The sequence below is a fragment of the Anabrus simplex genome, chromosome 1 (assembly GCF_040414725.1).
Source record: "Anabrus simplex isolate iqAnaSimp1 chromosome 1, ASM4041472v1, whole genome shotgun sequence".
In the NCBI taxonomy this organism is placed as follows: domain Eukaryota; kingdom Metazoa; phylum Arthropoda; class Insecta; order Orthoptera; family Tettigoniidae; genus Anabrus; species Anabrus simplex.
The window spans coordinates 1,341,260,526-1,341,283,830 of NC_090265.1; the positions used below are offsets into that span (position 1 = coordinate 1,341,260,526).

General features: G+C 38.0%; 1 protein-coding gene across 3 annotated transcripts in view; it reads right to left on the minus strand.

Annotated features, from left to right (window-relative positions):
* The window catches only part of htk (hat-trick), a 564,009-nt gene that overhangs the window by 31,114 nt on the left and 509,590 nt on the right, over positions 1 to 23,305 (minus strand). For 2 of the 3 annotated variants that reach the window (XM_067137785.2, XM_067137784.2), the window contains exons 21-22: positions 22,980 to 23,111; positions 1,185 to 1,325 (exon numbers count right to left, since the gene is read on the minus strand). In XM_067137785.2, the coding sequence (XP_066993886.2) occupies positions 1,185 to 1,325; positions 22,980 to 23,111 (273 nt within the window). Of the gene's footprint in view, positions 1 to 1,184; positions 1,326 to 9,640; positions 9,978 to 22,979; positions 23,112 to 23,305 lie in introns of those variants that run through there. The other variant, XM_067137786.2, reaches the window with a different exon arrangement.

The following is a 23,305-nucleotide window of genomic DNA, read 5'->3' on the forward strand; positions in this document are numbered from 1 at the left end:
TATCTCCTAATTTTATTTATATCAAATTTCAAATTTAATTTGAGAAAAAAATGAACACACAAAGTATCATGTAAATATTACCTACTTTCTTAAACATTATCATTAGGAGGTATCTGATACTGCCTTTGAAAGTTCAGGAAATTCCACTTCGCGATCCGGCGCATTTGTATTGCATCTTGTGTCATGGCCATTCTGACATTGAGTTTTTCGCACACATACCTCACAATTTCATGTTCAACTTCTTTAAAGCATCCTTTTTATAGGCCACTGAATGCATTTTTTGTACAGTACGCATTTTTAAACTAGCTTTATCTTCATGCTAATGCCAAACATTGGCTTTAGTTACGCCGCATTTTCTTGCGGCTGCACAATTACTCTTAATTTCTGCGTGTTTAATAACCATTAACTTAAAACTGGCATCCTAATAGCCACGAGAACCCATTGAAAATTTGTTGGCAATACCTGTTCCACATGTCTCTACAATATGACCATTCATTACGAAAATGTTCCTGCTGCCTATAAAAATTGTTACTTTTACTAAGCGTCCGGTACAGTAGATGCATTATAACCCTGCCACTGAGTAGTCATGGCCTTTCTAAGAATTCGAAAGGCCACACCTTTGCCATTCCAATTTGAATGACATTTCCTGAGCAGCTGGGACTCTGAAGTAAATTATGGTCGATCTTGCAGTTAGCTCGAGAGAGTAATTTTTTATGCCATTCTGCGGATTTGATGAACGCTTTGTACAGGCTAGTAGAATGTCATTCTCCGTTCACTATTTTCCGAGAACCAGTGATGTTACACGGACACACTGTACACCCAGCTGCCGTAGCTAGTGATGTACAGACCCAATAAAGACGCAGACATTGAAGGTCAACGAGTTTTGTACGCATGGGGTGGGGGTGGTTGGGGTGAAGGGAAGCAGTGTTCTTGGATTCGGAGAAATACAGTAATTATCATATAAAATTATTTTCTCATAGATCAGCATCAGACAGACTAATGTATTGGAATGAGACAGGACTGCTTGTGTGAATTGACAGAATCAATGGAACATTAGAATTTAAAAGATAATGACAAATTTGGGTATAAAACATTTCATGAATACACGCCAGCAAGCTGGCTTAAAACTTATCAAATAAAATACTGTCTGATAAAAATGAATACGACCGATATGAATAGATTACCTTCTCTTTCTCTCCGCCTAAGCTTCTTTCTTCGTCTATCGATACAAGCCAGTTCAGCCTTTACGTTCATGTATGTCTTCCTAAGTTCCTGAAGTTTTTGCTGCAGCAGGGCTATTCTTTGACTGCCATCCAACTCGGGAGCTGAAAATCAAATTCATTCATCAAACTGCCATCAGAATGTACATACAAAGCACAAACAGTGACCACAATTTTTAAAATCTGCAATGAAAGCATTTTTTTTAGCTTAGCACATTATAAGGTATTTTGGAACTGATTACAGTGTGTCCCCTACAACAACATAATTTTAAAAGTAATGTTAATTAACTTTATGATATAAATGTTGATTCCCATAGGGAATCTGAAATATTTGTCCCGAATATTGGTATTATTAACTAACTTTATGGCGTAGGGATGTGACGACCCCATCGCCCAGTGGGAAACCACTGCAATCAGCTACCCAAGTATTGGCGGGAAAACCATAACGTTTGCGAGGTATGGAGGAAATGCCTACTCCCAGTCCTGAACAACTAGGATGAACTTGTAGCGTTTCATTTATCACCAATTCATACTTCATTAATCACCTTTCCAGATCACATCTGGAATTGTAAAGCCTGATTTTGGTCAGAAATATTTCGATCGAAAGATCAGACAATCGATGATGAGTCTTCTAATGAATAAATCGACTGGTGTGGACAAACAACAACAAGGATCTGCACAAAGACACCACTCGGAATCGGTGGGGTGTCAAATAGAAGACCTAGGCAAGTAGGAGCGCCTGGAAGCCCAACAGACAATCGACAGACAGTGGACAAATACAACAATGTAAGAAGAGACTTAAGTTCAACAAATCAGGAAAATTTTCATATTTTGCAACATTAAACATTAATTCACTAAGTAAGGTGGGCAAGTTGAAACATTTAACTGATGTGATGGACCAACATATAATTTTAATAATGGCTTTACAAGAACTTAGGAACACAGACCAGGACCCAATTGAATCAGGAGGTTATCGTCTCTACAAAGGACCTCCAGGACGAAGAGTAATGAAGAATGTCCCCCAATTTGGTGTAGGTTTTCTTGTTCATAGTAGCATAATAGACTCAATTGAAGATTTTTCTTCAAACTCTTCGAGGATTGCACTTTTAACAGTTAAAGTAGGGAATAAAACTTATACTGTAATAAATGTCCATGCACCAACAAAGACAAAAACAATAAAGATAGAGAAGGAGTTGAAAACTTTTGGGAAGAACTTGATCACATTATTGAAGATCCCTGATGAGCATATAAACATCTTACTTGGAGATTTCAATGCTAAAATAGGCAGAGAAAAGAAGTATCGCACAGTTGTAGGAAACTGGCCAGCTCATAAATTAACGAACAAAAATGGCCAAAGATTAATTGAACTTTGTGCAGATCATGGACTCATTTTGGAAACCACCAGATTCATGAGGCGACCACATACACTTATGACATGGAAATGCCCTAACGTAAAATTGGGAGAGTTTCAGATTGATCATGTTGCTATGGATAAAGATTATCATAAAGAAATTTATGATGTCAAGAGTCCTCTGTGGGATAGACATTGACTCGGATCATTATATCTCAAAAATAAAAATAAAGTTAACACCAAAAAGGAAACACAAACGTAATCATCTCAAAGCAAGGAGAAATTATGATCCCAGTTACTTAATAAATAATAAAATATATTTAGAGAGATCCAAAACACCTTTAAATGACAAATTAGAGACAATGATCAACAAACTCAAAACCATAGCTGAAGAAATCGCTCCAATTAAAAGGAGAAAGAAACATGCGTGGTGGAACGGGGAATGTGATAAAGCAATTCAAGCAAGGCACAAGGCATGGTTAAACGATCAACAGAGGAAAACAGAAAAATCTCGAGAAGAACTAATTAATGCCAGAAGACAAACAGCTAAAGAAATTAGGACAATTAAAAGAAATGATCAAAAGGAAATGCTTAGCACTATAGAGAAAACATTCAATCAGCATAAAACAAGAGACTATTACAAAACATTCAAGCAATATCAATCTAAGTTTACCCCTCCCACACTTATGTTAAGAAATAAAAATAGAAAAATGGTACACAATAATCAAGATAATGTTAACATCCTTGCAGAATACTTTAAAGAGTTACTTAATTGTGAGGATCCTGTGGAACATTTAGAATTTGACCCTAACCCAAAAAATAAAACTCCATTACAAAAGATTATACCCCCATTTTACAATGAAGTGAAAACAGCAATTAATGCACTTAAAAACTACAAAGCAGCAGGAGAGAATCAAATAGTAGCAGAAATATGGAAGAATGCTAATGATCAGACTAATCAAAACCTACATAAGTACATCATTGATATTTGGAACACGGAGAAGCTTCCCGAGGAATGGAATATAGCAATAATCCACCCGCTGCATAAGAAAGGTGATCGCTTCGATCCAAATAATTCCATTGTGGAGATTTATCTCCCGTATGCAGTTATCAGACTGTGCCTCTTATATAGGCTTCTGATAAGTTCACCTGCATACACCCAGCGTCAGTGGATAGGGTCTGAGACATCCCACTCTGATGAGTCTAGTGTCAGACCTAAGACAAAACGCTGGTTAATAGAGTAAATGTCTGAAAAGCCTTACATCTAATATGTTTATGCCAAATAAATATCGCAGGATATCCTTGCTTGATATTACATACAAGATTTTATCCAAGATTATATACACAAGAATCTAAGAACAACTCGACCAAGAACTAGGAGAATATCAGGGAGGATTTCGACCAGGTAGAAGCTGTCCAGATCAAATCATTAGTTTAAAATGGATAATGAAGCACCAAAGAGTTCGAAGAAAGGGTCTAGTCATCAAGTTTGTAGATTTTAAAAAAGCATATGACGGTATTCATCATGACTCATTATTAAAAAGCCTTAAAAAATTTGGATTACACCAAAAACTTGTTAACCTCATTAGTATGACTTTTAAAAATACAAAGGCAAAAGTTAAATTTAGAGGTGAATTATCATAATCATTCACTATAAGAACTGGACTTTGACAAGGAGACGGACTTTCACCACTGTTATTTAACTGTGCATTGGAGAAGGTTATACGTGAATGGAACAACCAAGTATCAAGATCGGTAGAAGTATTAAACTCAACTGCCTTGCTTTTGCGGACGATTTAGCATTACTTGACAAATACAATAGAAGAGGCTAAATTTCAAATTGAACAACTAGAAATTATAGCAACAAAAATGGTATTACAAATTTCATTTGAAAAAACAGAAATGATGCCAACTTTTAAAGTTGATTTACCAGTTATTCAACTGAACAGTAATAAAGAGATTAAAATTGTTCAGAAATTCAAATATCTTGGGGAAATAATAACATGGAACACAAATTAAAGAGAAGCAATAGAACACAACTGGTCCAAAATCCAAGTCATCCGCCCCTCATAATGGTATGTATCGCTAGAAAAGTAGAACCATGGTATTTGTCATGTTGCGGTACTAATCACAGGTAATGAAATTCGCACATGTATTATTGACAGGCAACGCAAGCCTATGGTGTTCATCACCTAAGTGTACAAACCACAGGGACTTGTACTATCCTGTGGTGTTCCTCATATAGTTTGTACTAATCATAGGCAAGCCAGAACCATGGGTTCCCTCATCCCATGGTGTAGCTCATATAATGCTACTAATCACAGGTGCTGTAAAAGCCGTGGAGCCCCCATTTGCTACTAATCGCAAACCTATTTGGCACCCAACATAGTGGTACTATGCGCAAGTAAAAGCGACCCATGGTGTTCCCCGCATGGTGGTACTAATAAGTAGTTTCATGGTTCTAATTTGATCATTCCTTGTTCGCCCCTTTTAGTCACCTCTTACGAAAGGCTGAGGTTACCGCGGGTGTATTCTTCGTCTGCGTCCCCCACCCACAGGGGGTAGGCGAGATTATGAGTTCCAAACCGTGTAGTCGTGGAATATAAATTATTTCTGCATCTTTCTTTCTTTAAACCTTCATGTATTTAATAATGTCGGATATGTACAACTATTCCCTGGAGCACCCGTGCTGATGTCAACATGGCACGGCGTGTTCAGTTGCCGACGGCTACCGATAATTGTGATTATGTACAGACTGGTAATAAGTATGAGTGACAGTGAATTAGATATTTCTAATGATTAACAGCTAACACTAAACGGGGAGTAGCCGTAAAGGGAAATCCTTGCATACTTGAAAACAATTAGTATACGAATGGCACAAATACAGCATTCATAATACACTGTGCTTAGAAAGACCACTGAATTGAGCCACGGATGGCATTGCTTTGAAACGTATCACAATGTACAGACAACGAAGCAACCTAGTGAGTACATGTTTCAAGTCTGAGGTCGGTATCTTGAATACATACCTTTCTAAATACATTTTTTTGGGAGTCCACCTTTTTAATATTCAATTCAGGAAGCTGAATATTGTACTGAAAAGGTGGACTCTCAAAAAACTTTATTTAGAAAGGTATATGTTGCTCAATAAGGATCCAACAATGAGATGTACAGGAAGGTTATGCCAAAAGTTTTTAGCAGCGTGTAAACCGTAATTCTGAGGACAATGGGATTATTTTCATTTGAAAGAGCCAGGTTTTTTGACCTTCGAACATGCGCGCGGAACCCCTCCTAGCGGTAGTTCCTCCACAGCGAGGGAAGAAAGCACAGGCAGTGCTGAGTCAGACACGGTGCAAGGTGATCTGTCGCGCCGTGATTTTCGAGCAATGACTTTTTATGATTATAAAAAGAAATTAAGTGCCAAAGAATGCCATTCTTCTTTGCTGCACGTTTTTGGTGAGGCTGCCCCTTCTAGAGCCACAGTTGGAAATTGGTTTTGTGAGTTTTCAAGGGGTCGGCAGTCAATTGAAGATGAACCTCATCCCGGGCGCCCAGCAACAGCTGTGACTCAAGAAAACGATGCTGTGAGGGAAATGATCAAAGCAGATCCACATCTTACATTTTGTGACATTGAAGGGACCTTAAATATTGGGTGAGAGTAGCGCAGACCATCGTTCACAATTATTTAGGCCTTAGCAAGAGATGTGCCTGTTGGGTGCCACATTCCCTGACAGAGAGCCAAAAGGAGGAGAGGAGAGAGTGGCCTGGTGTCATTTCGTGCTAGAAAAATTCAATGGAGGGCAGTCCGAAGACACCTACAATATCGTCACAGGTGATGAAACATGGGTCTACCATTATGACCCTGAAATGAAGAGACAGTCTTCTGTGTGGTGCTTTCCAGGGGAGGTACTACCCACAAAAGTTTGACGAAGTCGGAGCTCCGGAAAGAAGATGGTGGCAACTTTTTTTTTTTTTACGGAAATGGGGCATCTCATCTCTGTGACCTTGGACACACATCGTACAGTCAATGCTGAATGGTATGTGAATGACTCTTCCCAAAGTCCTCGCCACTTGGAGGTCACAGCACCCAAAATCCAAGTGTGGGCACCTTCAACTGCATCACGACAATGCATCTGCACACAGAGCTGCCAGAACAATGGATTTTTTGGAAAGGGAAAAAGTGCGAGCGTTCTATTCACCTGACCTGGCCCCATGTGACTTATTTCTGATCCCTAAGACCAAGGAAAAAATACGTGGGCAGAGGTTTTTGTCAGATGAAGAGGCCATTGCAGCATATGAGAGTGCACGAAGTGACATCCCGAAAGAAGCTTGGACTGAAAGGTTTTCTAAGTGGTTTCAGAGAGTGGAAAAATGTATACGTGCTAAAGGAGAGTATTTTGAAAAATTGTAATTGTTGTTTCACAAATAAATTTTTTTCTCACTCTCTGCTAAAAACTTTCGGCATAGCCCTCGTAACTTGGAATCCTGAATACATTTCAAGTTACAGTAGTTTGAGTGCAGCAGTGTAATTTCTTTCTTGGAGGCTTGAACTATCCGGTCTGCAGGGGGTAGCAGCCTCCGTTCGGTGCCTGTCTTCAATGTCTTAAGTGTTTGCTAGCAGTTAGAGAACTCTCCGGTAGTCATAATGCTGAAATGCTGATGAATGTATCTGAAGTGTTGTGAGTACAGTATTTTGGTGCCACAGTTATATTCAGTAACCGTGGGACGAACGGATTAAACATGATTAAACTTGTGAAGTTGTTGGGACAAAAACATTTAAATGACCACGAAAGTGAACATGAGGATAATGATGCCTTACATATTACTTGAGATGAGCGAGAAAATTTGGATTTATTTCAGAGTGAATATTGTAGGGTTGAAAATCAGAAAGGAACATCAAAGGGAATTTCACAATCAGAACATTCAAGAGACATAATTAGATCTACAAGACATGCAGCTCATGCACGGCAGTTAGCTGTAACTGATGTACTGAAGGATCCCAAAGCCACTCGAACTATAGCGCAGGTGCAAACATATGTAAAAATTGTGTTCTCTGACATTAAGAGGTGCGCTGCAAGCAATGAAGCAAATTAAACCTATACTTGACTGTACTACTAGATGGCATTCAAAGGTGAACATGCTTCAGCACTTGGTAGAACACAAGCAGTGTCACTAATGAAAATTTACTTCTATCACCAACGAATTGGAGTGACGCTGAATCGATCGCAAACATGCTAATGACAGCTCGTGTAGTTAACAACTGCAAGAGGAACAGTAAAAAGTTTGGTGACCTACCGAAGATGGCTCAGCTGTATATTTTTATATCCAAAATAAACATTGCTATCTGTAAGTCTTGTGAATGCAATGAAGACTAGACAAAAAGAGAGTTACATGACAAGGAATGTTCCTCGAAAGACTTGCTCGAGAGGAAGCTGAATGGGCTAAGCAGCATTTGATTAAGACATGGTACATGCTGCGAAAATGGAATCATCGTACACTACTACTATTAGTGGCATTTATTCAATCAGCAATTACAATACAGACACTGATGCTGACGAAGTTGAGAGCATGCTGAAAGCTTTAGAAAGACCCCTCTTCCATTTGGTCAGCCTCACAAATTTCTGTAAACTTTCTCAGATGCAATCAAAGGAAAACATCTTTGAATTTTGGCAGAACAAAAAACACACAATGTGTAAGTTAGCCACTACAGTACTAGCTGTTCCACTTAAACAAGTGTACAAAGACACTTATGTCATTGAAGTATATACTTCATCACTGTTGCAACTTATGCGGCAATATCATAGAAGATATCTTGTTAATCAGGACTAATCTACAGCAAGCACTGTTGTCTGGTAATCACTGTACTCCAGAATACACATAGGACATTCAGCTGTAGCGTCGCGATGTGGTTGTGAAGACACATTCAAACAAATGAAAACCGAGGCACTAGGCTCTCCAACTCAAAGTAAACATTTTTTTCCTTATTTAACATTCAAGATCTGTTTTGTTTTTTACTTGACTCTGTAAAGTTAGGCTCACCAGTGTGACCCGAGATTGTGAATTTGTATTCTGGAATTGCTCTTGGTAATGCATATTCTAATGTATGAATTCAATCACTGATAAAGCATTTCCTTATGATTATATCTGCCAACTGTCTTCAACGGTAATGTAACAGCTATACACCGATATAGTTTCCACAATTACAGTTATACTGTATATGGGTATAGGTATTTTGCAATACCCAATATTTTATCCAAGTCAAAATTATTCCCGTATATAAATACTGCGGATAATAGTTGGGTCTGCTCTGTCAATATATTTTCAAATTCGCAAGTTTATACAATTATTTTACTTGTACTTGTTTCGGGGAAACACCATTCCCTTCACCAGCGACTTCTACATCACTAAACAAAGCTTTGTAAGATTGTAAGTTCTGATGATGAAGTTGATTCTACTGATTATGGAAACTGAAAGCCAAGATCCGATAGGATTGACAACAACAGCAAGACCTCTCCAGTCGTCATTCTGCAAAATCCTTGCAAGGAAAGTAATAAATTCTTGTTTGGCACATGGAATGTAAAAATATTGCTCAAACTAGGAAGATAGGAGGAACTAAAAAAAAATTCAATGGTGAAGAACAGATTAGATGTCCTAGGTGCATATGAGACAAGTTGGGCCGGCAATGGTGACTTTATAGTGGCAGCAATAGAACCGAAAGTAGTAGAGTGGCAATCATATTGAGAGGTAAATGGATCCACAATCTTGACAACACTTATCATTAGAGATGGGAATTATAGGCACTAAAAACAGTTAAAATAGGCAGGCATATGGGCTCTTAAATTAGCCAAAATAGGCATGTAAATAGGCACTAATGCATAAATTGGCATGAAAAAATTACTTATAATTTAATAACACACTCAAATACTACAAAAGGAATTTATAAGCAACGTTTCAATGTTTTCTGGTAACAATCTTGTTCTCCTGTCATGCAGAATGTTTTTGTACTGAGAGAAAGATCTCTCAACATCACATGAAGCGATTGGACAAAACTTCAACGGTGTCGCTTCATCTGTTTTTATTTCACCGACAGTGGCTGCCTTCCCAGAGAATCGGTCAAAACTTCCCCTGACTTCTTCCACAACCCTAAATGACTCCACCAGGGGCATGCCATTCTTCTCCAACTTGATGATTGTTCCCGCAGCTTGTTGAAGTCTGAAGATGCTCCGGTTTATGCAGGGAGATATTAGCTCCCACCATTGCAGTGCATAGATCTGAAGAAAATGGTTGTTGGCCGCTGCCCAAAGTGGATTGGTAGAAGGGCTGCATTGATAAAGATTTCTGTACTCATATCAGATGCAGGACAGTATTTCTAAGTTGATCTATGTGGTATTTTTCTCACATTTGATCTGAAAAGTAATAAAACTGACTTAAATTGCATTGTCCCTATATCTTAAATTTCTACACTGGCAATAATGCTTAGTATATATCATGCATTTGTTTCATAAAACAGACTATTAGAGACTATGTTTCTAGAAGTACAAAACTTTAAAGTAGGAACAAGGGAATTCGTAATTTACATGGAAATATGTCCTCAAAGATTTTCAATTATAATTTAGCAATATCGTGTCGAGTTCACTGGGTGAAAAATATAATAAAAAAGACATGAAATGATACCAGAGTAGAGTAGAGGAGAGATCCGTCCTTTACGTTTGCAAAGGACCCATTAAGCTGCCCCTAGCAGTATTCTTACTTATATAGAAGAATTAAAAGGGAGGCACTATAAATCTCAGATTTGTGAACATTTTATTTGTTGCTATTCACTGGTTTTGGTCAGCTGGGTCAGCTGTCATGAGGACTATTTTCTGTTGCCTGCATCATGTGCACCCACTAGGCTGCCATCCTCGTTGAAATTTTAAATCTGCATAATTTGAAATTGTCGTGGTAATTTTTGTCATAATTTAGCAAGACTCTACAGGGGTTGCTAGAGGCTAGTTGGGAACTTCATGGTGCTAACCTGGGAGCTTATGCCCCTCAGACTATCTTTGCTCTCCCCCCTCCAAGCACAATGGTTACTAATCGGATCTCACCAATCCAGATCTGGTCTTTTAAAGATAGTCTTAGCAACCTTGTAAAACATGCTGTGGCATCGCCCTAGCCGGGCTATATTGGATCTGCAACTTGTGTTTTTCGAAGGCATGGTGGAAGTGTAAAAGAATTCACCATTTTTAAAAGGGAGTTTTAAAAATTGCATTTTAACTGTAAATCTCTTATTTTCACAGGAAATGAATCACAGTTCAAAATACAGATTTAATTTTCATCAACTCTGTGACAAGAGACCTCCCGCGTTCTAACTCCTTGTTCAGTAATTCATTGATTATTTACATTTTAGCAATATAAATTATTGAAAGTTCACGACTAATACAGCATTGCAAGAAAAAAACTTGCCACAATGTATAAATTACTGGGCCTATACATGTTACAATGAAATGCAACCATAGTTCTCAATCACAAAAAAGAAAAAAGGAAGAAACGGACTTACCTCCTTACAGCAAGCTTGACAGACTACCCCCCTTCCATCCCTAGTGAAAATTGGGATCCCCCGTGATCCACTGCTTCAGCCAGTAGGACTTTGACAATTTTTCTTTGGGCATTGGTGCAAACACTTCTACTTCTTCTTCACAACACATTCTGAAGATAAAACGTACGCGTACAACTGTTCGCATCTAAAAAGAGGTACAGGGGATATGGGCTGTGCAACATAGTTCGAAGTTGACTGGTTCTCGCATATGTCTTAGGAGGTTGGAGGAGTTTAAGGCTTCGAGGTCAAATTATTCCTTGTTTCTCCTAATGGGAATTTCCCAAGAACTATTTCTGGTGACTTCTGAGAATTCACATTTTTGTTCATAAACAGATATTGAGAAAAGAGAAGATAATTCTGTCAAGCACACTAGATTGACTTTTTAAAAATACAGTCAAAAGGTATCAAATAAGGAATTATACACCAAATTGGCACAAACCCCTGAAATAGGCATTTATAGGCACTAAAAACCAATGAAATATAGCTAAAAAGATCCTAAGACAGATTTATATCTCAAAAGCCTATGTTTCTGAACACAGGAATAAAACAGGCAAATACCCATCTCTACTTATCATATTAATGACAGAATCCTAGTAGTGAAAGTAAAAGCCAGCCCAGTTGACTTGTTCTTAATACAAGTGTATTTCCCCCACTGTCAACAGTAAGGATGATGTAGAAGAGATGCACAAAAACATCAAAGAACTATTTGAAATTGTGGACAAGAGCACCAATGTTACTTTGATGGGTGATTTTAATGCTTAGGTTCAAATGAAAATTTTAAATACAGTGGTAAATTTGGTCTGGGAGAGACAAATTCAAGAGGTAGAAGATTGTTAGAAAATTGTGAGCAGTGCGAGATGGTTACATCAAACACGTTTTGAGGTTCCCAGAAGATGACGTTATACTTGAAAGGCCCCTGGAGATACAAGAAGACACCAGATTGACTATAAAATGGTTAAACAGAGGTACAGAAATCAAGTGAAATTCAGTCACAGTTACCCAGGTGCTGAAATCGACAGAGATCACACGCTTGTTGCGGCTAATGTGATGCCAGAGTCATGAAGTTCCAAACACTCAAACAGAAGAAATGGTGTCTAAAACTTAAAGATTCTAGTGTGTTACACATTCAAGGATGCTACCAAAGTGAAGAAAGTTAACTTGGGATGGTATGATATAAAAAGTGGCCTAGAGACAGCTGCCACAGAAGTCCTCGGTAGAGCAAAATTAGAACCAAGAAACCATGGATGATCTCAGAAATTCTAGAGCTCACTGAAGAAAGGAACACATTAAGGAAAATATAATTTGAACAATACAAAGATTTAAAAAACTTTATAACAATGAAATGCCGACTAGCCAAGGGCAACTGGATGAAAAAAGTAAATGGAGAAATAGAAAATGATTTGAAAAAAGGGTATTCTGATAAAGCTTACTTTAAAATAAATACTCTGGGCTACAAGAAAAGAACTAAAAGCAATGTGGTAAAAATAAAGATGGAAAACTACTCTTTCAAATCGAAAATGTACGTGACTGATGGGAACAATACTTTGAAAACATACAGTATGATGGAGAAGATATTGTCAATACTGAATAATATTTGGAAAATGTGTTATTAGTTCAAGAAGTCGACAGAGGACTGCCCATCACTACAACAGAGTCCAATGCAGCTGCCCCTAAACTAAAACAGAACAAAGCCACCGATGTGGATGCCATTCCAGCAGAACTCTTGAAAAACTTTAAAAGTAGGAAAGATCACAATATGAAGATAAAGTTGGAATTCAAGAGGACAAATTGGGGCAAATATTCATTTATAGGAAGGGGAGTTAGGGATTGGAATAACTTACCAAGGAAGATGTTCGACAAATTTCCAATTTCTTTGCAATCATTTAAGAAAAGGCTGGGAAAACAACAGATAGGGAATCTGCTACCTGGGCGACTGCCCTAAATACAGATCAGAATTGACTGACTGAATGTTTAAGTCACCAAACGTATTTTCTCATATGAAGACTGGGTTAGGGAATATTCATTGTAATAGTAGGCTCGACGCTGCGGATCTAACAGTCCAAAGTTCCAGAGCTGGAATGACTAAGCCACAGACAGCCGTGATCCATGAACACTCGTCATTTTTTGGCTGGGAAGGGGGGGAGAAAATCAAATAGTGGAGAGTCCCGGGACAAAAACTATGCCCTTTTGCTAATCTGTTTCCTAGGAGTACCCGAGCCGGAAAATCTCAATTCATCACACTGGCGTCGGAAAAATCTACCTGACTTGGAGGCAAATTTTTCCTCCAAACCAAAGGAGAAACCCCCTCTTCACTGCTAATTTGGAATAAAATGAAGGTAGAATTTAATAAAAGTAAACAGGAAGAAGCTTTTCTTAAGAAACGGCTTTTTTTAGGGTTGAATTTTGAGTTATTTAGTGAACTGTGGTGCTATAATTTGGAACAGACGTAAAATGTAATTCCATACCAGGTCATACTACTACTACTACTACTACTACTACTACTACTACTACTAAGTGAGCGTCCACCTTACGCCAAAGTGTGCACACTGCTCCTTCAAAACAGCGCATCAGAGTAGGGATCGAATAGCTGGAATACTATGATGAACCAGTGTGTTATATACCAGCAGTATCAGAAAATGTATGAACCCGAAGAATGGCATGCTAAAGAAGAAAGTTTTCCAACTCCTCAGCTATTTTCTGCCAATATTCAGCCAGGCTGTTATACTTGATACGCAGCAGTAATCCCATCTATCGGATCACAACAAACAACGGTCAATGTAATGTTATTGTTGATCAATGTGCACCCTTAAGGCAGAGGCTCACTTAGTAGTAGTAGTAGTAGTAGTAGTAGTATGACCTGGTCTAGAATTACAATTTAGGCATATTACAAATTATAGCACCACAATTCGCAAATAACTCAAAATTCAACCCTGAAAAGAGCCGTTTCTTAAAAATTCCTTCTCTTCACTTTTATTAAATTCTACATTCATTTTATTCAAAATTAGCAGAAGGAAAAATTTTGCCTACAAATCAGATTTTTCCGCCGCCAGTGTAGTGAATTAAGATTTTCCGACTTATCGGGTACTCCTAGGAAACACATTAGTAAAAGGGTATAGTTTTTGCCCTGGAACTCTCAACTATTCGACTCCGCTCCGAAAAAAGACAGTGTTCACGGATCACTGGTCATTCCAGCTCTGGAACTTTGGACTGTTAAATCGGCAGCATAGTACTGTTCGTTAAAAGTGAGAAAAGGTGTGGTTTTTCATTTCATCGAGTATTTCATGTGAAATCGTTGCTTTTACTCGCGCCACTCCTACTGACATCATTGTAATGACCTATGTTCATTTCAGTTGGGAAAATCAGTAAGACATTCTTTCTGAGGATGTAAAAAGGCAGGCGGAGAGCGAGTGTCTGCCATTATAATGAAATTCCCCAAACTGATTGGGAACGATGGTAGGCAAGCGGGCCTACCATTATAATGAAAATTCCCTAACGCGGTCTTCATAGGAGAAAATTTTTCTTTTGCTAGTAGCTTTACGTCCCACTGACATAGATAGGTCTTATGGCAACGATGGGACACGAAAGGGCTAGGAGTGGGAAGGAAGCGGCCATGGCCTTAATTAAGGTACAGCCCCAGCATTTGCCTGGTATGAAAATGGGAAACCACGGAAAGCCATCTTCAGGGCTGCCAACAGTGGGGTTTGAACCTACTATCTCCCGAATACTGGATACATATGAGAAAAGACGTTTGGTGATTTCTCCGTCGCGTTTCTAGGGAAACGTTATGAGCTATGCAATTTAATACAGTCTCGCTCACAACGTGTTCTGTACATAACCTAAAATTCTGTATACAATGTAGAATTCCGTAGCGAAGCACGGGTACATCAGCTATTTAAGAGTAAAGGCAACTACCAGCATCCAAAGAAATCTTAAAATATTACTAAAAAACACACTTTCTTCTAAATGAAAAAGAAACTGCAAAACTAATTATAATGAACCCCAAATTACCGACCACCAAAGCTTACACGAAAATTCACAAAGAAAACGTACCGACGAGACCCATTATAAACTACAGACCGAGTCCAACTTAAAAACTGTCACAATTCATTCAAACATTTCTTAAAAAACACTGTATGTTTAGCAAAATAAACCAGTACGAAATTCAATAGACTTCTGCAACATTACAAAAGAATTAAAAATCGAACACCACTACAGCTTAGCATTATATGATATAACAAACATGTACCCTAATATACATACATATAAAGCTATAAAATTAATATTTTCTTCTGGTGTAGATTTGTAGATGACATCTTTGTTATAACAGACAATAGATCCACCAATGAAATCAAATTACTAGAACAATTAAATAAAATAGACCCACACATAAAATTCATCATGGAGATGGAAAACGACCATACCATAAATTGCCTAGACATATCTATAACCAGGCACGAAAGTCATCTAACATTTAAAATATATAAAAATCCCACACATACGTCTAACACAATAAAAACAGACTATCCACCCTAACGCACACAAAAACACAGCATACCATGGTATGATATACAGAGCGTTTAATATACCACTAACACAAGAAGAACTAAACAAAGAACTGAATCTGATTCACGAAATAGACAAAATGGATACAAAAAAGAAATGATCTATAAAATTATTCATAAAATAAAACATCAACCCAAATCGAAACTAACCAGCCAACAAAACCAAGAAGATTACATACTTTTCACTTTTAATAACACCCACATATATCTTATAACCAACATTTTCAAAAAACAAAATCTATAAATAGCCTACGAAACCACTTATAACAGTGCCAACATTTTGCACAACACCAAATCTATCAGCAACAACAATAAATACAACCATTCAGGAGTGTATCGTATGAAGTGTAACAGCTGCGAGGCCAGTTATATCGGGCACACTGGAAGGAACTTTCAAAGGCGTTACAATTAACATATTAATGCAGTAATACAATAATTTCTCAGCCATAGGTCAACATATCGAAGACTACAAACATAAATTTACAAACATTGAAAACGACATGCAAATTCTAAGTATAAACCCCAAGGGCCCCTTACTCAACATAATGGAAGATTTTTACATCAGTTTATATCAATACACCAATCCAAATTTCAATTTAAATGAAATTACAGACAGAATTAATATTCTTTTCAATACAGTTATCCCTTCCCTAAGAAAACACTTATCTAAACAAATAAACAAACAAAACCCAACACACATTAAAGAACCGCCAGAAGACAAGCCCCGCTCTATTCCTACATCCTCAACCACCGCTCCTCCTACCCCTCCACAACCACAAGCATACACACACACACACGAAACAGTGCACGACGTGCTCCCGAGTAGCATATACCAAGAGTCAACAACAGCAGTAAGTACACGCACACCTATCCCACGCTGAATAGACATTCCAACTTGGCAGGCGTAAATTTTTTAGACTTCATTTTCTATTTTTCAGATACTAAACATGTCCAATAGCACAAAGTGAAGAAGGAGCTTTCACACTAATTGTATAACATATGACATGTCAAAATTAAGCAACACATTATTATTATTATTATTATTATTATTATTGATTTAAGCCCACTAAGGAGCGCTGGTGACTAGTTCTTCCTCGATGCTCTTCTTGTTCCCAATATCTCTTGAGCCCTGCTGATAATTTCTCCTTTCTCTCCTGTGAAAGGGGCTTCCGACTTCTAGGAACTCTAGGTGGTGGGGTCCAAGACTGTACCATAGCACAAAATTTGGAACTATCTTCTATATCAATATCTGAAATCCCAGCCGAATCCAAGTCCTTCTGTACTTCATTAAGCCACAAGCTTCCAGTCTTGTAGCTTTTAACCAAAGAAAAGATCTTCTTGGTAAGCCTGTTGCTGTCCATTCGTTGTAGGTGTCCATAGAACTTAAGCCTCCTACGTCGCATGCTGGTATTGGCTGATTCTAACTGTCGATACAGCTCAGAGTTCGATTTAAGTCTGTAGGTTCCATCTGGGAGCAATCTCGGTCCATGAATTTTCCTGAGGATACGTCTTTCGGCTTTCTCTAGATCATCCATGGTGCCTTTTTTGTTCATCAGGAGGGTCTCTGAGGCGTACAAAAACTGTGGTCTGACAACAGTTTTGTAATGACAGATCTTAGCATTTTTCGAAATGCACCTCTTATTATAATGGTTGTGGGACAGTTGGTACGCTGCATTGAGTTTGTTACACCTTTCTAGGATGGATGTACCGTCTCTACCATTGGGGTGGACCCATTCACCAAGATAGCGGAAGCGATTGACTTTCCCAATCGTTCCATGTATGGTCGTCAAAGGGGAGTTACCGGGATGCCGAGTCTCAAAGTACTTAGTTTTGTCATACGATATGTGTAATCCAGCCTTCACCGCTATCTCGTGCAGGGCTTCAATAGCAATGACAGCATCCTTAGAGTTGTTGGTTAGGATTGCAATGTCATCTGCGAATGCTAGGCACCTGATCTCAATCTTTCGAGTCCGGGCTCCAATGGCAACTGGTTTGATAAAACATACAGACCAAGGGAAGCACGTCACAAGATTAACGATCTATCCATAATTTTACACAAACTCTACTAAGTATGTTTTCTGGAAAAATTATAATTTTGAACATGGACTGCAAGCTGACAACAGTGCACCTGATATATCGAGCTTCATTCAAATATAGATCGATGAAGTTCTACATCATCAAATCCAGACAACCCCCTTGACTTCCACATAAGTGTTAACATTATTTCAAGAAACTTACACCATTATATCATCAGTAGACAAACACGGCTGATCACATGATATAACATAGTTACATAAGTACAATACGCCATTATAACATAGTTACATAAGTACAATACGCCATATGAACTCATTTGTGCCTCAAAATGTTTTATTTTAATCTAGCTATAAGTTTTAACATGGAATAGTGAACGTTTATAATCCAGGAACATTGTATTTTAAACATGTATCATCCATGTACATAATAGTAATATTAAGTTTTAGTTCTCGTATCATTTAACGCAGATGATTGCTTAAGCTAGGACGAGGAATATTGCAAATTGACCATGTTTTTACCCATACCATGTGACATTCTTGTTGTATCAGTGATGTTTTAATTACATGTTATTCAGCTGAAGATGATGTTCACAAGGTCAAAAATGGTACTGTGAAATAAGAATACCTAAATAAAGTATTGATTAGGTGGAAGCTTCAAACCTTCATATCTGTGAATATAAAAAATCAATGCGGACATGAAACTCCTAGATTATTATATGGAGTTATATTTGTGACTTCGTGTTGATGAACAGACCTGTCAGCAGTCAACTGTTTCAACTGTGTTTTAAGGTTGCAATCGCCATGTGGCGTGTGCTTAGTTGTTAAAATGGCAGTTTGTTGATGTATTTTGTTTGTGACAGCAGTGATTAAGGTTATGTTTATGTGAAGTTAGGGTGAAATAAATAAGTGTACCAACAGACAGCATTTTGTGTGCATCTTCGCGGATACTTCCAAGCTTTGCCAGTGGAAAGTCTGGGGTTCATATTAGTGACTTTAGAGATATGTTGTTCACTGAAAAGTTAAGTCTTGTCGATGTACGGTAATCACTGAGTCATTAAAATAGTAGTATTTTCTTTATCAGCTTTTGTAATCATTACTTGTTTTTGGTCTTCTGTTTTAATTCTGAAATGTGTTTGTTGGAAATAGTGAACACTGTGGACTACTGTTCTTTGAATGTGTTATAATTTTTTCCTAACTTTGAGTCTTAATTTATTCTGTTTATCAAAGGGCTATTTAATAATGGCATATTCAGTTTCAGCGATGGTGGTTACTATCTTCATTTGGGTGAATAAATTTGTCCAATTATGTTTTGGTCCTTTACTTAGAATGTCCTGTTCTGTTTCACTCAGATATACACTAAGTGATCAAAAGTATCCAGACACCGCAAATAACATACATTTTTCATCTTAGGTGCATTGTACTGCCACCTACCGCCAGGTACTCCATATCAGCGATCTCGGTAGTCATTACACATCGTGAGAGAGCAGAATGGGGCGCTCCGCGGAACTCACAGACTTCGAACGTGGTGAGGTGATTGGGTGTCACTTGTGTCAGAAGTCTGTACGCGAGATTTCCATACTCCTAAACATCCCCAGGTCCACTGTTTCTGATGCAACAGTGAAGTGGAAACGTGAAGGACGCGTACAGGCCGACCTCGTCTGTTGACTGACAGAGACCGCCGACAGTTGAAGAGGGTCGTCAAGTGTAATAGGCAGGCATCTATCCACACCATCATAAAGGAATTCCAAAATGCATCAGGATCCACTCCAAGTACTATGACAGTTCGGCGGTAGGTGAGAAAACTTGGATTTCATGGTCGAGCTGCTGCCCATAAGCCACACATCACGCAGGTCATTGCCAAACGACGCCTTGCTTGGTGTAAGGAGTGTAAACATTGGATGATTGAACAGTGGAAAAACATTGTACGGAGTGACGAATCACGGTACACAATGTGGCGATCTGATGGCAGGGTGCGGGTATGGCGAATGCCTGGTGAACATCATCTGCCAGTGTGTGTAGTGTCAACAGTAAAATTCGGAGGCGGTGGTGTTATGGTGTGGTCGTGCTTTTCATGGAGGGGGTATGCACCCCTTGTTTTGCGTGGCACTATCACAGCACAGGCCTACATGGATGTTTTAAGCAACTTCGCTTCCCACTGTTGAAGAGCACTTTTTGTAAAGTCTGTTGTTCAAAACTGACTTTTTCTTATATAAAAAATTTATCTCCTCCTGTACCCTAATCTTATCTGTCTTTAAATGAGTGAATATAGTTCTTGTAGTGTTCCTGTGCGTCTTCTTAGTTAATTTTTAGGAAGTCAGGTGTTACATCATTATTAAGGCATCTCTTAATTTCATTTTCGTATTACAAGAGAAATTAGCTTTCTTTCTTGCCTGCATGGCATTCCCATTTTATTTTGTGTGTTTCCTACATTTTAAATTCAATTTATATGTCTTGCTGAGGATTACCCAATGCCGGGTCGAAACATTTTAATTTATGTGTAAAGTTTCATCTTAATTGGACGTAATATATATATATAAATAATAAATCCACCACCACATTTGAAAAAATACAAACATCAATTATATCTTCAACAACAGCAATCTGTTCAAAAAAATTAATGCCTTCAAAACAAACACCACCAATTCAAAATTACTTTAGAACATGCACGCTTTTAAGAAAACCAGTAAATATAGCAGTTGAAGCTTTCAAAACAGATGTTGTATTTTCTGGGCATGAAGGTTGTGGTCCAGGAGCATATAATCCACAAAAGAGAGATCAGGAGAAAAGTTGACAGTGTAAAATCATCTGAAGAAAAACCACTAAAAACAAGACCCAAATGGATTATTTCCAAAAAGGAGAGAAGGATGAGAAGCGAAAGAATGAAGTAGTTCTAGGAAGAGAAGAAAGGCCAAGAAGCCATATGTTCTATGTGGACCATAGTTGGCCAAATGGAAACTGTCAATATGTTCCTGGATCACAGCATACAAGCCCAGAAGATACAGACACAGAAACCAATAAGTATTCGCAATTGGATATTTACAAGTTAAAATGCAATCAATGTGATGCTAGCTACACTGGACAAATGGGAGTAAGTTTCCCAGTTTGTTATAAAGAACATACAAACGCAAATAAACACAAGTTTTCCGCAACGGGCAAACATGAGTGAATACAATCATTTTCATTCTATAAATCGAGAATTAGACATTATTAACACGTTAGTACCTGCTTCTGAGCGGGACGCTTGAATGCCTGGACCGGCCATTTTGATGCCCGGCCCTCTTGACGTGCATCACTTAATACAATTTACGATTACTTCTAAACTATAAATGTTAGAAAAATGATACTTTGTGCTTACCACTAGTAAATATTTAGGGTGTGATATCTGGTGTCACAGGTTTCAAAATACGTCTAATTTTATACAGCCTATCTGTATTTTCGGCATAATGATTACTGTCACCGAAGTGAAGAAATGAAAGAATATGAAGGAAGCGTATTCGGAACATTGTATTAGAAAATATCGGAGTATGAAAAACAGGGTCTTCGGTCCAGTACATTTTTATATCAGGATTTTGGACTAATCAGTTTCCACGATTATATGATCGAATTCTTTGTGAAAGGCCGCGGCGCCGCACTTATCACTTGACTCGCGTATAGATTGGTCTGCTCACACACATACTGATAAAATTCGTCATTCATGAAAATACTCACGTAACTCAAAATATCCTGCTTATATTTTATTTGAACGTTTATACCTGAATTCTCTGTAAATGGTGGAACGGGTAGACAATAACTAGGATGATATGTATCAGGCACTTCACTTTTCTCTATAGGCCTATCGGATTCGGGAATCGGAATTTTCTCGTCACTCTCACTTTCACTATCTGAGTCTATTTCAGGAATAAGTTCATCACCACAATAATCATTGTGAACAATACTTAATACATTTTCTTCTGTAAGAAACTTTGTTTTATAAGCCATTATACTACACTCGGTAAGAACGACATGCACTGCATTGAAATCTCAAGTACCGTCTTGACGCGCGAGGAAGTGCTAGGATATTCCCGCTAAAACAACTAAGATAAACATGAACCCACTCAACGCGACGGTTATCTCAAAAAGGTCAACCAACTTCCTGCTACACCCAGTAACGCTGACTAAGGTGTAAGAATGCATAGATGACGAATATAAACAGCATTGCTTCGCGCGGAACATTAAACGTCTTACGCCGTCCACGGCCCGCACCATAGGAGCAAGCTTAAACGTCTTACGCCGTCCACGGTCCGCAATGAGTTAATGCAGCTTATAAAGGAGCTCTCCTAAACAAGCTATAAAACATACTTCTACACCTTGATCAAAGAATGAACCCAAATTTCAACAAAATCCAAGCAAAAACAAACATCCTTTTCAACAAAATAAAAATAAATTCATATCAACAAACTGACTCATCTTTAACAACACGCAACAAATGGGCGGCACCCATCCCTCTAATTCTCCTCCCTCATTAGCAATAGCTCAACATCAACACAACTCAGCAGAGCTTATCAAGGAGCTGAAGGAAAGAGCGAGTACTTGCCTTGTTCATTTAACTAACTTTTCGTTAGCACACCGTTTCAACATTCTTATTTCTTTAGATTACATATCAGCAACTCAGAGAACAGGAACAGCATCAATTTGTACAAATTTGTACATGATACAATATACTTTGTATGACACTACGTCCACATAATACTGTAAGAAGTAATGCCTCCAGATTGGCATGTTGCACAATTAGCATTGGACTCCATTCATCAAGACAGACCTATACAACGGTCAACACTAACCTCTTTTCGCACATTGCAATTTTTTAAAGACTGTTAAAAACAATCCATGCTGTTTTTTTAAAACTTTCCATGTGTGAACACTAACTTTTCCTCAATTATGTTTCCTTGTCCACATATTTTACTACGGGAATTCTACAATGCCTTAATTTTTTAAATGTATACTAGCGGAAGGTAAAAATTAAAAAAGAAACATGTCCTAGTTTTATGAGTGTGATAATGTCAAAGAACTATCATGGTCGGGTGGGAAAGAAGACAAGAGGGTATTTGTGATGATGAAACTGTGCATATGAAAGGAGGCTACAAGAATGAGGAAAAATATGTGAGAGCTACTATCAGTGCCACCATAAGTTACAAACTTAAAATGTATTAGAGTCATTCAAGGGGTTTATTAAAAAATCTGGTCACATCTTACCAAGTTCAACATAGAAGTTGTACTTTGATGGCCGCGGAGATCGAGATGACAAAGTATTCTCAGTGCTAGCAATTGGCATACACCCTGTAGCCGAGTTTTCTGATGTGTCATCACTGTCACTGCCTCCACCCCCTGAAATAAAATATGCAATACTTAAATGTACAAAACCAATAAATATAAAAAATTTACCAAGAAAATTAATAAGAAAGAAGCATCTCTGCTTAGAATTCAAATCTCAGCCACCCTCTGTGCTAATAGTTCCCCTTTTAATTTCAATATCAATACACACAAAATAGGCTTAATCAGAAAATACTATATAAATAATT